Source organism: Mus caroli, chromosome 9, assembly GCF_900094665.2.
Source record: "Mus caroli chromosome 9, CAROLI_EIJ_v1.1, whole genome shotgun sequence".
Classification (NCBI taxonomy): domain Eukaryota; kingdom Metazoa; phylum Chordata; class Mammalia; order Rodentia; family Muridae; genus Mus; species Mus caroli.
The window spans coordinates 67,729,232-67,742,870 of record NC_034578.1 but is presented as its reverse complement, the minus strand read 5'-3'; the positions used below and the strand labels follow the sequence as shown (position 1 = coordinate 67,742,870).

General features: G+C 39.2%; 1 protein-coding gene across 3 annotated transcripts in view; it reads right to left on the bottom strand.

The window, feature by feature from the left end:
* Nucleotides 1–13,639, bottom strand: part of Sltm (SAFB like transcription modulator) — a 48,369-nt gene that overhangs the window by 19,712 nt on the left and 15,018 nt on the right. For all 3 annotated transcript variants that reach the window (XM_021171768.2, XM_021171769.2, XM_021171770.2), the window contains exons 3-5: nt 12,391–12,455; nt 9,534–9,731; nt 8,651–8,698 (exon numbers count right to left, since the gene is read on the bottom strand). In XM_021171768.2, the coding sequence (XP_021027427.2) occupies nt 8,651–8,698; nt 9,534–9,731; nt 12,391–12,455 (311 nt within the window). The remainder of the gene's footprint in view (nt 1–8,650; nt 8,699–9,533; nt 9,732–12,390; nt 12,456–13,639) is intronic.

Here is a 13,639-nt window from a genome sequence, read left to right as displayed (position 1 = left end):
GGAACTCACTTTGTAGACCAGGCTGTCCTCGAACTCAGAAATCCGCCTGCCTCTGCCTCCCGAGTGCTGGGATTAAAGGCGTGCACCACCACGCCCGGCGTTCAGCCATACTTTTAACATTCAAACATTCAAAGGAATTAGAAGTATAACCAGCAAAGGAGTGGATGCATGATAAAGAAATAAAGAAAACAAAACAAAGCCCACCTCCCTTTCTACATTTCAACAAGGAAAAGGGATGATGATCAGGATGCAGCTCCAAATTACTCTCTCTAGAAAAAGATCTGTTAAATAAGTTCAAAGCCATCACTAATATACATCACTAGCGAATGGCCAACTGTAAAATGGTATTTGTGCTACAGGTAATCAAAGCAAAGAGCATATCCATTTAAGAAGAAAGTTTAACATAAGATACTTGATATTCCCAAATGTGCTAGCTTTAAAACAGATCTCAATGACAAGATGCTTTTCTTGGAAGAGAAGGAATCTTGTCTTTCTTTTTAAGAAAACAATAGCTTATTGGGTTTATACTGTGAAAGGGTAAGGGCTTAGCAGTAACTAAACCACTTGTCTACAGCCAGAAGGGGGAAAAACAACTTTTTTATTAAGAAAACGCTGCTAGGACTACTGAGGTAGTTTCACAAGCTAAACTCTCCCAACACAAGCCACAGAAAGGTTAAAAAGCACAACAGGCTCAGAAGATGAGGTTCCCGGAACACCTTGCTCACGCAGCTCCTTTTTTTTTTTTTTTTTGGTTTTTCAAACCAGGGTTTCTCTGTGTAGCCCTGGCTGTCTTGGAACTCACTCTGTAGACCCTGCCTTTTCCTCCTAAGTGATAGGATTAAAGGCATGTGCCACCACTGCCTGGCAGTCACTCAACTCACAGTTGGTTCTAGTGAGCTGGGAAAGCTACCTGAGGAAAGCCTGTAAGTGCTGCTTCTCACACACCACAGTACCACAGAAGCCTGGAAGCACTTATCAAACAGGCTGCTGGCACCAGGCGCACAGCTGCTGATTCTGCAGGTGTCAAACAGCTGAAGAGTGTGCACCACTTAACATGTGTCCAGGTGAGTCACACTGCAGGTCCAGAAAAGACCCGACCAACTCCTCCTGCCTAGCAGTGAAAGAACATTTCAAGCAAAACTTTCAATGCAAGACAAAATTAGATTTTTTTTATCATGGAGAACAACAATAATGTTGTGTGTTTGTGTGTGCGCAGGAGTGTGTTGGTCCATGTACCCACAGAGGCCTAGGTCAATGGCAGGTTGATCGCTCCCTTTCCCTTTTGTGGTAAGGCAGGATCTTCCACAGGGAGCTCACCAGTTAGCTAAACTGGCTTGCCAGAGAGCTGCAGGGATCTGCCTGTCCCATCCTGTCCTCCCCACCTCAGCACTCCAGAGTTCCAGGTGTGCATCACTTTGGGATTGTACATGAATGCTTGGGATGTGAGCTCCAGACCACATGCTTGTATTATAAACCAACAGCAACATAAATACTACCTGTATACTGATACTGCATACTATGATTTCTTTTTTCATTTCAGTTTTAATATTTGTGTGTGTGTCTGTCTGTCTGTCTGTCTGTCTGTACTTCGGTTGTCTCTAAGGTCCAGAATCCCTCAGAGCTGGAGTAACAGGCAGTTATGAACTCTCCACCACCATGGATACGAGGAACCAAACTCTGGTCCTTTGGAAAAGCAGACTGTATTCTTAACTACAAGCTAGTCTCTAGTTCCCCAAGGATTTCATAAACTTGGTTGGTCACAAGTTGTCTTCTAACTTCCACAGGTGTGCTGTGGCACCCACGTACCAACACACAATTAAAATTTTAAACAAATAAATCAGTACCTCTGGGCTCTTGATTACACACTGAAGTGCAGCACTTGGAAAGAATGCTGCTTTGGGTAGAGTGGTTGCTCAAGGAAGCAAGGGGAAAATAAGCTATTCTCAAATTCTGAACCCATTTACGTGTATGGCTTACTAGTTTATCTTGAAAGGCAAACTCTGGTCCTTTGGAAGAGCACTGTAGACTTTTAACCACCAGCTAGCTCTCTAGTTCCCCAAGAATTTAAGAAACTTAATAATTTAAATAAATTTAATAAACACTATACCACTTCCAAGCTATTCTATTAAAGGTGCAACATGATAGACTGAAGATGTACAAATTATTTGCTATTTTAAAAAAGTAAATTTGAAAAAAAAGTAATTGCTATAGTTTCTGCTAATTAGAAATGCTGTTAAACTACTTTGTTTTGCTGAAGTTTTAGCTCTTTAACTCTGTGTGTGTGTGTGTGTGTGTGTGTGTGTGTGTGTGTGTGTATACACTGCAGTCCTCTTTAAGAGCAGTATGTGCTCTTAACCACTGGGCCTTCTCTTGAGCTCCCTAGACATTTTTCTTATAATCCTTAAAATACATAGACAAACCAAGAAATACAAGAGACAGGAAAATGTTCAAACCATGACAACTGTGTATAAACATGCAATGTGTTTGAAAATAATCTCCCCACTGAAAACAATCTTTAATTTGGTCACTTGAGGGGTTATCCTGAATAAGAGCATTTCATGCATGAAAAATAAATCACATTTTCTAAAAGTCAGGTACTCAAGCTGTTTATCTTGTAGTGGGGCCTACAAGCCCTAGTCAGATGCTGAAGAACTTAACATAAAGCGCCTCTCTTTCCACGCACCCTAGGGACAGCAAAGAGTCAAAGCCAAGCCTCACGCACACTTCTCAGTCATTCACATTCTACTATCATTCTGTAGGCTAATGTGTGATATATGTGCCTCTGCATGGTTAAATATAAAGACCTTAAGCCTTCAAAATCATCTTACATCAGTAACTGTCTAACATCACCTGACAGTGCACTAAAAAGTATGGGAAAAACAAAGTGGCCCAGCTAAACATGGGAACAATATGAGCTGTACAGACAACAGCAACAGGCTTGCATGGGTTAAATATATTAAGCCCATAAAAAGCACTAAGAATCTGCTGAAATAAAGTCACTGAATAAATATATTGTAAGATACTCCTCTTTCTAAAGGGCTTAACTTCAGTACTATGGTAAGTTAAATAGAACTTAGAAAACTCTTAACAGTGTAGTTACTTAGTAAAAAAAAAAAAAAAAAAAAAAATGTGGTATCATGTAAACCAACAACTAAATAAATGAGCCAGTGAGATGGCTCAGTAGGTAAGGGTACTTGTTGTCAAGCCTCATAACCTGAGTTCAATCCCCAGGACTCATGTAGTAGGAGAGAAAACACTCCCTCAAGTTGTACTGTGATCTACACATACACACACACACAAAATGTAATGAAAAATGTTAAAGAATATAAGACTAAGCTTGAGATGTAATTAGTTGTTCTTTACCATTAAAACATTTTGTATCACCACCCATCTTGACTTAATTCCATAGAATCACGGGTGATATACCATAATGTATCAAGGAAAATGAAAAGTAGTAGATCTAGAGTACTCTGTACCGTGAACAGCAAGCAACCACTAGATCAAAGAGGCATTACCTTTATGAAGAGAACAGGAGTAAACCTGCTTGGAAAAGTACACAGATTTCACGACTCCCAGCCCACAAAGGAAAAGCCCTCAGATTAGAGAAGTGGTGTGGACGTAGGTAAACAGAAAGGGAACGGACATGGCATAATCATGTACTTAGGGTACTTCAGGAACCCTGCTTGTTATTCATTTCTATTTTAGGAGTACAAGTGTTTTTGCCTGCATGTATGTATGTGTGCCTGGTGTCTGAAGAGGCCAGAAAGGGGCAGTGGATCCTTTGGAACTGGAGTTATAGATGGTTGTGAGCTGGTTGCTAGGAATCAAACCGAGATCTCTATAAAAGCAATCAGTACTCTAATGCGCTAAGCCACCTCTGTAGCCCCTCTTTTGTTTTTGAGACAGGCTCTCACTATGTAGTCCTGGAACTTGCTATATAGAGAGACCAGGTTGGTCTCAAGCTCACCAAGATCCTCTTGAGTCTAAATCCCAAGTGCTGGGATTAAATCTGTGTACCACCACACCCAGCTAAAGAGTTGCTTGAGAACTGAAAGTTTAAAGCCCTTAAAGAACATTATAGAAATAATGTTTAAAAAAACCTCAAATAGGGAATGATGAGATGGCTCAGCAGTTAAGAGCACTGGCTTAGTTCAATTCCCAGCAATCACACAGTGGCTCGCAACCATCTATAAGGGGATATGACGCCCTCTTCTGGCCTGAGAATATGCAGATGTATATACAGCAGAGTACTCATACATTTAATAAATAAAAATTTTAAAAAATCCTAGTTTGTTCAATGCTTTGGAAAAAAATCCTCAAGTAAATGACATCTTCAATTTAGTCAAACAACTACAAAGAAATACTAACTGCACATGTTCATGTTAGGATCTAGACCAATACACCAGGTCTAGCAAAGAAGGGTTTGTTTTGAAGTATGGTGCTGGGGTCAAACTCAAGACTTTATACATAGTAGGAAAGCATTCGACCAACTGAGCTACATCCCCAGCCATGATTCTTTTTTTTAAAGATTTATTTATTTATTTATTATATGTAAGCACACTGTAGCTGTCTTCAGACACTCCAGAAGAGGGCATCTGATCTCATTACAGATGGTTGTGAGCCACCATGTGGTTGCTGGGATTTGAACTCAGGACCTTTGGAAGAGTAGTCGGCGCTCTTAACCGCTGAGCCATCTCTCCAGCCCCCCCAGCTCCCCCAGCCCCCCCCCCCGGCATGATTCTTAATGTTAAAACTGACCAACAGGATCTGCTCAAAATCACAGGTCTATAATTAAGCAACTTTATCCAGAGGCTTCAAGACAAAAGCAGAAGACTGGGTTTACCTGGAGCTAAGCTACCCTTACACAAACATCATATCTTGTTTGTATTTTTTAAAGAAATAGGCTAGGTCAAGGTTTTTTTGTTTTTTTTATGTGTTTTATGTACACAGGTATTTTATCTTCATGTATGTCTGCACACCACAAGAGGGCATCAGATTCCATAAGACTCAGTTAAACTGCAGTTAGAGCTTTTAAGGCACCATGTGGGTCCTGAGATTGAACTCAGGACCTTTCAGAGAACAGCTTGTACTACTGTAACCACTGAGACTTCTCTCCAGCCCAAACCAATGATTTTCAAAAAAACTTCTAAAAGGGAGTAGCAGGAAACACAGTACTCAGACACTTTCTGAGTATCTGTGATGTGAAATCAAGAAGATATTTTAAATGTGTATAGTAGATTAAAATAACTATAAACTCTCAAAACTTATTTTTTAAACCAATAATTAAAAATAGATGAAACAAATCAACCCAAATAAAAAGAAATATGTACCAGTTGGTACTCTACACCTAAGGGACACAGCTGATCTGCAATACAGTAGCTTGTTCATCTTAGTAAGAATACGCTGTAACAGGGGAACTCTCAAGTCTTCAGCAATGGCCTTGGTGGTGGTGGTATGTTACTTTAAGACTACTATCTAATAATCTAATAATGTGCTGGGAGCTACAGGAAATGGGTAACGTGGAAGTATCCCTATGAGCTACTTACAGAAAAGGCCTAGAAATAATGAACAGCTCAGGAGCAGTGAACACTCACAGCATTTATCACTAACAAGAAGTAGTAGCTACATATAGGTCTAGAAGAAACTAGAGAACCATTATATACACCAAAAATAAGGAGAGCTAAAAATGCTCACTAGCACAAGGTGAGAACACTCACTTCAATGATAACAGTAGCAGACTGACATACATTAAATATACCAAAGCCATGAGTCTAAAATAAAAGGACAAAGTGCAAAGAAAATCAAAAGCTCATTTCATTAGTAGTGTTGACGGTGCTAGTAAACTTGCTCATTATTTTGGAAATAGGTAGATTTTATAGGAGAAAACAACCAATACATATTCTGGCTCTCCTTTATAAATGACACTACTTGGTAACCAATTAGAACATAAAAAGTTAATTTTTCTAGAAATATTTCAGTTAACACTATGACCACTTTAAAACTCATTGCTTAGGATCCATACAAAAGCAGCCCAAGGTGGCATCCGGCCAGTGAAGCACCTGTCTCTCACGCTGTCCTTGAATCTGATAGTAAGCCTAGCAGTCTATGCCGACTTCCCAGTAACTGCAGGAAGCAGAAATATATTCAAAGACACCATGGAATACAACCAGCAACATCTAGACTTTGGAAGTTCTAATGCAGGGCTTGGGAAAGTACTATTTATATTGAAAACCTGTCAGCCCTATTCATTTTTACATCGTCTCTAACTGCTTCCACACCATCATGGCACAGCTGAGTAGTTACAATACAAACTGTATGGCCCAAAACAGCTAGGAAGACCTTACAACCCATGCTCTATGAGATTATCAACCAAGTCTCTCAACAAGTAAACCTAGGAGAAACTAAGTTAGAGAGCAAGGCTAGAGATTAAAAGAGCATTAACACAAATGCCAATCAATCACAATGGATAGTTCTGGATTCAAACAAGACCTATAAAAAATATCCATAGCTGAATGAATATCTATCTGAATATTGACTTCAGTACTTAACCACACTATCATTTTTCTATTAATAATTTCTTTCAAAGCTACATACTGAACTTTGTCATGGAAAATGCATGTGACTTTAAAAACTGCAGAAATGGGGCTGGAGAGATGGCTCAGCGGTTACGAGCACTGACTGCTCTTTCAGAGTCCTGAGTTCAAATCCCAGCAACCACATGGTGGCTTACAACCATCTGTAATGAGATCTAATGCCCTCTTCTGGTATGTCTGAAGACAGCTGCAGTGTACTTACATAAAAAAATAAATAAATCTTTAAAAAAAAAACTGCAGAAATATAGATGCACAATATAGATGGAGGTGGAAGTAAAACAGACTAAAGGAGCTGAAATAGCTCAAGATGGGTAATAGTTACATGCATTTTATCCCTAAGGTATCTGATATATTCATGAAAAACCTTTACAAGCATCAACAGGAGAATCTGCATGCATTTGTATGTCTCCAGGCATTTTGCATATACATACATTATTTACACAAAGGAAAATAAAGGGCACTATATTTTCTTGTTGTGGATTTTCAGACAGGGTCTATTTCCACAGCTCAATCTGACCCTGAACTTGCAATCTGCTGCCTGTAATGCATATGCTTCACCTCCAAGGGTCAGGGTTACACTATGCACTATAATTATGAGCTAAATGATTTTACTTAAAATTTCTCTAAACATGTAGCCTCCTTATTTTTTGATACAATATGGCTATATCTTAGTCTCTGAAGTAACTGTTTTCTTTCACTATCTGGATGGTTTGCTTATTCTACCCCATAAAAAGGTTTAAACTTAAAAAAGACAAGCATTCCATGAACACTTTATTTCCCCCTGCTAAACATGTTGTCATAAAGTAGCCTGTGATGTGAACAGGGGTCACAGATACCACTCTGGCATACAGCTCACAATTTTTGTAACCATGGAAGCATCCCAGCAGTGGAACTCAAAAAGCTAGTTGCCAAAAATGCAAAGTTCAATTCCAGTTTTCTGAAAATTAGTAAGCTAAAAAAGTACTCCCTGCATCTGAAGCTTGATCTCCCTCATCTACCATACAGACTGAACATAGAGAGAAGAGGAACAGGCCTGCTGCCTCTCACAGTCCAAACGGCCCCTTCCTGAGTATTACAAGAAGCCAGAAACACTGCTTCCAAAAAGGTCAGTTCTCTTCCCCTGAGATCAACAGGGAGGCACAGCTCACTTCATTGTACCTGTGAGGGTCACCATGGCAAAGGCCAGAGAGCCACAAAAAAGGTACATTGTCTACATGTATGTCTGTGCACCAAGGGCATGTCTGGTGCCAAGTCGGTCAGAGGAAGGTATTCTAACACCTTAGGGTTGGAGTGACAGATGACTGTGAGCCACTAGGTGGGTGCTAGGACCCAAACCTAGCTCCTCTGCAAGCAGCAAATGTTCTAACCAGGGAGCCATCTCTCTAGCCCCAGCTCTGCAGGCTGAACACACTCTCCTATAACTGCTCTTCAAGTAGACCCAAACTGGATCACCATTTTCCCTAAATCTAGCAATATGGTCAACAGTGAGTGGTATAGTGTCTCTATTAGAAGGCATGATTCTTAAAGAGTTAAAATATGAGTAAATTGTGAGTAAATGAAAAGACAGAGGTCAGTTTTTAACATTGCAGAAACTGAGCTATAAATGTTGTTCACGCCATTGGGAAATGTACACTATGCATACCATGAACCAGGACATTCACCACATTCACCTAACAAAATGTGAAGAACAAGAGAATTTTCCCACTGTTATTGAAGTTTACCTTAACAATGCTAACGAATAAAAAAATGGAAGCACTGAAAAGAATATCATAGTTCTACGTTATTTATTTTATACCAAATTGGAAAAAAAAATTATAAACGTCCCAAAGTCTGTATTTTGATAAGTCTCTACTGAACTTTCTATCTCTATAGATAACAGGAACCTCAACTCCTAACCAGAACCTTCAGCTGTCAACAGTTTATACATATCACATTCAAAGTTCAGGATCAAACAAGGCAGTTTTATGAATTTTAGAATTACAAAGTAAAAATACAAGATTGCCTTTCCGAGCCCTTCCACCCACAATTTATACTCACGGGACTATGTGCAAACTTACTTGGGCTGTTAGAAAGGTGTCATCTTCACCTTCTTGAGCTTCAGTTTCCTAAGTAAAAGGTATACAACAGCTTGGCTTTACAAATCATCTGGGTACGATAGGAATGCTTTGACGCTCATACCTGGTTATCATTTGCCTCATGCTCTGTTAACTATGGGCACCAAACCAGGAATTCAGACTACACTCTCTATGACAAAATTTAAAAAAAAAAAAAAAAAAATCACTCATGCCTCCTCATAATTAGAAAATTCTTGAGCCCCTCATTTACCAGGGTAGGCAGGAGGCGCGTGTTTATGAATAACAACAATCCTCATTCCCTATAATCCAACGGCTTTCCTAAGACCTATCATACTTCAAAGCAGGACAACTGGGCCGTTTGAAAGGAAATACCTGGAAATTGCTTTATAATTCAACTTTAATTTTCTTACCCTTGATAATAAATAAATAAAGATAACTTTTTGTCTTACTAAAGCAGCAAAAGGGGGTGGAGGGCCCTCCCACCCAGTAGTACTGGTAAGGTCAGAGTGAAATAGGCACACTCATCTCTAGCGCCATGGAAAAAAAAAAAAACCAAACCTTAAATATCCAAGGTTGTAAAGAGGCTATTAGACACACAGAAAGTAGCCTGATTATGAAGTCATTATGGCATGTTATATAAGTGCAGAATATAGAATCAACAGCAATTTATGACATGGCAAAAACTATGTAAATACACATGTAAAATAAGCAAAAACTGTAAAAGCCTTAGGTAATAGGATTCTAAGTAATTTATAAATAAATTTTCTAAGTTCTGAGACCTCCATATCAAACTAGAAAAAAAAATATTTTCTATTAGTAAATCATAATTTATCTGTGTCATGTTTTAACAAAACTGGCTAAAGACCTGACTTTCGATGTCCTCTTTTTCTCTATCTTCTATTGCTTCTGCCTCTACAAATTCCTGAGTTGTCTTGTTCTCTTCTGTAGAAAGCAACTCCTGGGAATGCACAATTTCCTCTTCATTTTCACCAAATTCTTCCAAGTCCTTTAGCTCGTCATTTCCATCTTGGTCATGTGTCTCTTGATTCTCCAATTCACAGTCCTTTTAATGGTAAGAAAATTTGGTACAACTAGAGGCAAAGTGGTGTGTCTTATCTACCAAACACTTTCGGAATTTACAACTCTATACATGGCAGATTTGATTGTACTTCACGATATTCCTGGAGTGAAAGTGCAAGTGTTTTACCTGTCACATAAACTCTTTTACAGGTAGTCAGTACCAAAACCAATGAGCCGGGACCGAATCTCAACTTACACACTGAAATAGCAAGCTGAATCCTCGAGAAGTACTTTAAGTTTAGGTATTTAAGAGTTACCACGCTACAGTCTAAAAACTGTCCAGAAGCATGCATACCTTCTAAGAAGTGGACTAACTGCATTCTCCATGTGCCAGTCTCATTTAATATCAAAGAGCCTGGAAGTCATATGCATACACAAACATGAAGTTTACTTCAAATTAATAATAAATTCCCAATTGTTACATTAGTCTACGCTTGAAAAGTATGCATAATATAATGATAATTGTTTTAAAATTTCTCACTATCAATTTAAATAGGAAGGGAGACACAGGGTGGGATTAGCTCTATACAAGGTCTGTGTCTCCTTCAAAATATACAAAGATATGGTATTTTGGTGGGAGGAAGGGGCTGATAGCCATGAAAGTGCCTTCCTTATTCTTGCCATGAATCAAGAAGATTTAAGAAGTTGTTTCTGGACTAATGAGAAAAAACCAGTCACTCGCCATTTGTAGCTGACCTCAGAAAGGGAAGACTGTCCAGTGGTGGAAGAGGGCAGAGAGGACCATGCTGCTCTAGGACACATGGTGACAGCAAAGTGTGTTCTGGTTTGACGAGGGGAGCCTTGAAAGCTGATAGCAGGGTAGGGAACTGATGATGGCAGAAGCACTCAAGCAAACAACAGAGGGAGTCCCTGAAGGGACTGTACCATTCTGAAGCAACCCTGGACTTCACTTCCCCACAGAAGCAACTGCTACACTGGCCACATATCTAGGCATCAGGTGCCACTTACACATCACTATTCTAAGTTTCCAAAATTACCAACTCTAGAAGCAATAAAGGAAATTCACTTACTTATCAAATACTTGACATATACTTTCAAAATAAGGAAATATTAAAAACTAAAGGTACATTCACACAGAATTATCTAAAGAAAAACATCCCTTTTGTTCTTCTAGATATTGCCACAAGTTGTTTTAAGGTTGACACAAAGGTACCCTTCCCAGCAGATGGGCCATCTCACTCAATGAAGCATGTGTCTTCTCCAACATTCCAAATAACTGATACAAATTAAAACATTACAAAATTAAATCACCAGTCTGGGGGCCTGGAGTGATGGCTCAATGCTGGAGAGGACCTAAGAGTTCAATTCCCAGCAACCACATGGTAGCTCACAACCATCTATAACTCCAGTTCCAGGGGATCCAACATCCCCACACAAACACACATGCAAACAAACACCAATGCATATAAAATAATGATAAATCAGAAACCTACGTTTTTAACAAGTTGCACTGTTTTTGAACTAATAATTTTTGTTTAATCACACATTAGTAAATAGAGAAAATAAGAAACAGACCCAATGAAAGACACAGCACAAGAATAATAGATAGCAAATTTAAGAGTTCTTAAAGGCTCAAACAAGAGCTGATACAGGAAGGCAGTCACTAAGTTTAGTGGCTCCTCAGGCAAACAGTTCCTAAAATTACCTATTCTCAACTAACTGCTTTCATCTCTGCATGGTGGGATGTGTGTGGGGCAGAGAAGGTACAGAGCTGGGCTGTGGGAGCTAGAGGCGAAAAAATGGCCATGAACTGACCTCATGGCAGGACACTAAACACACAGAGACAACTGTGACAGTGTGAATTAACTATACACAGAACCCAGAGTAAAGGAGAATACACATGATTTAAAAAGAACTGTGATCTACACCTGCAAATGCCACAGCCCTTTAGACCCAAGGAATAGCACACCACTTTTCATTCATAGAAACAAAATAAAATACCCAACTAGAAGCTTAAAATAACTTGTTCTTCTATAACTGTAATACATAGAATACCACTGCTTCAATCAGAATTACTTAAATTTTCTGCTTTTGAGGTAAATTACTTTTTTAAGGTACATTTCCTTTTGGTTCAAAAAGATGTGATCTTTAAAGGGCATAACAGATCTCTTTATTTGATCTTTACTAGGTAGAAAATTGCACATCATCAATTTTTCCTCTCCAGTTTTAAAGTCTACAACGATCAAGTCCTACATATTATAGTATATATAAGTTAATGCAATGAATAGACTGAAAAAGATACCAGTCCCTTTCACGGTGGAACTAACACACCATTATTCTCCCCGTCCCAGATCCCCATGCTTCAGATTCCCACCTGAGTGCCCAAACACAGGGGTTAGGGTTAGCTTTTTGTTTTTTGCTTTTTTGAGCCAAGGGTCTGTTGTAACCCAAGCCTACCTCTGCTAGAAATAAAAGCGTGTGCCACCACAGCCAGCTTAAGTTTTTCTTCATGTCTCTCTTAGCTAAAGGGTTACTTCTTTTATACCTCAATTATGAAAGCTCGTGGGCCTGCCAATACTTAAGTCTCTCTAACCTATGTACTTCCATGTCTACTGTTCCAGTCTATATCCATGAACTCATCACGCAGAGCAAACTCCTTAACCTAGTGATTGACACTTTACCTTGACAAAAGAATCATCTTCCACAGAAGCATCTCCACTCAACTCATCTGCTTCTTGTTTTTTACCTGCGAAAGAAGGAAAATGGGCTAACAACCAGTATTTTATTACTTTAAGACGAAAAAAGAACATTCTACACTTATTCTGCAATATCACTCTCCAGTCCTAAGATCCTCTACAAAGCTAATTCAAACTAAAAACACTTGGACACAGCTATCCTAAACAAACAAAATAAAACAAAACAAAACAAAACAAAACAAAACAAAACAAAACAAAACAAAACAAAGCAAGCTTTACCAAAGCCATGCCACCTCACTGCCATGCATGCTGCCCAGAACCCATCAAGCTCAGCTCACCTGATGTCAATGGTACATTCTCTTCATACACATACATTCTCTAGCTTCAGTTCTGCCGACAACAGCACTTTACAGTCTATATATGTAGTCAGATGCCTAGAGCCAAATTCAAGACTCAATGCCCATAAAAATAAATCCTCAATCCTCCTCTTAAATAGCTTTATCTGAAATAAAAATCTCACACTTGGTCAACCATGATGGTATACACCTGTAATCCCAGCCACGTGGGAGGTGGAAGCAGGAGGATCAAGAACTCAAGTTATTTCTCAAGTCTGAAGCTAACCTGGGCTATATGACAGAAGTCTCTCTCATCACCTTTACACCATGCTAGTTGATACAAACTGCCTAGCTCTGGTTCCAGGACATCTCACCTCCCCATGAAGGGAAAAGATCATTTGATACAATGGCTGCCTGGATGCTCTTTACCCCAAAGCCTCAGAACAGCGGTCCTGGCCACGTTAGGGTCAGATGCTGCTTAGCTGATGCAAGGCAAGAGAACTAACTTCTGGATACACACTACCCACACTGAACAGCAGTCCTGACCACTTTAGCATCAGAGCCAGATAATACATAGCTGATGCAAGACCAAACTGACTTCCAAATGCAGACTATCCCCAGCTTCCTGGCAGACTATAAGATTTCCCTGCTCAGCCCTCATTTTCAAAACTATGTTATTTGGTAGAATTTAAAGAGTGCTACTTTAGTTTAAAAAAAAAAAAAAAATTCCACAAAGCCAATGCTAAGTTTCTTGTGTCTTCAATATAGCCCCCCAAAACTACCTAAAAAACTGTAATGTACCATAAATGCCATCTTTAGAGAAATCACAGCCACTGAAAGGTTAATATTTAAATTTTAACCTTTTCTTTCCCATGTCTTCCGAAACATAAATGGATAGT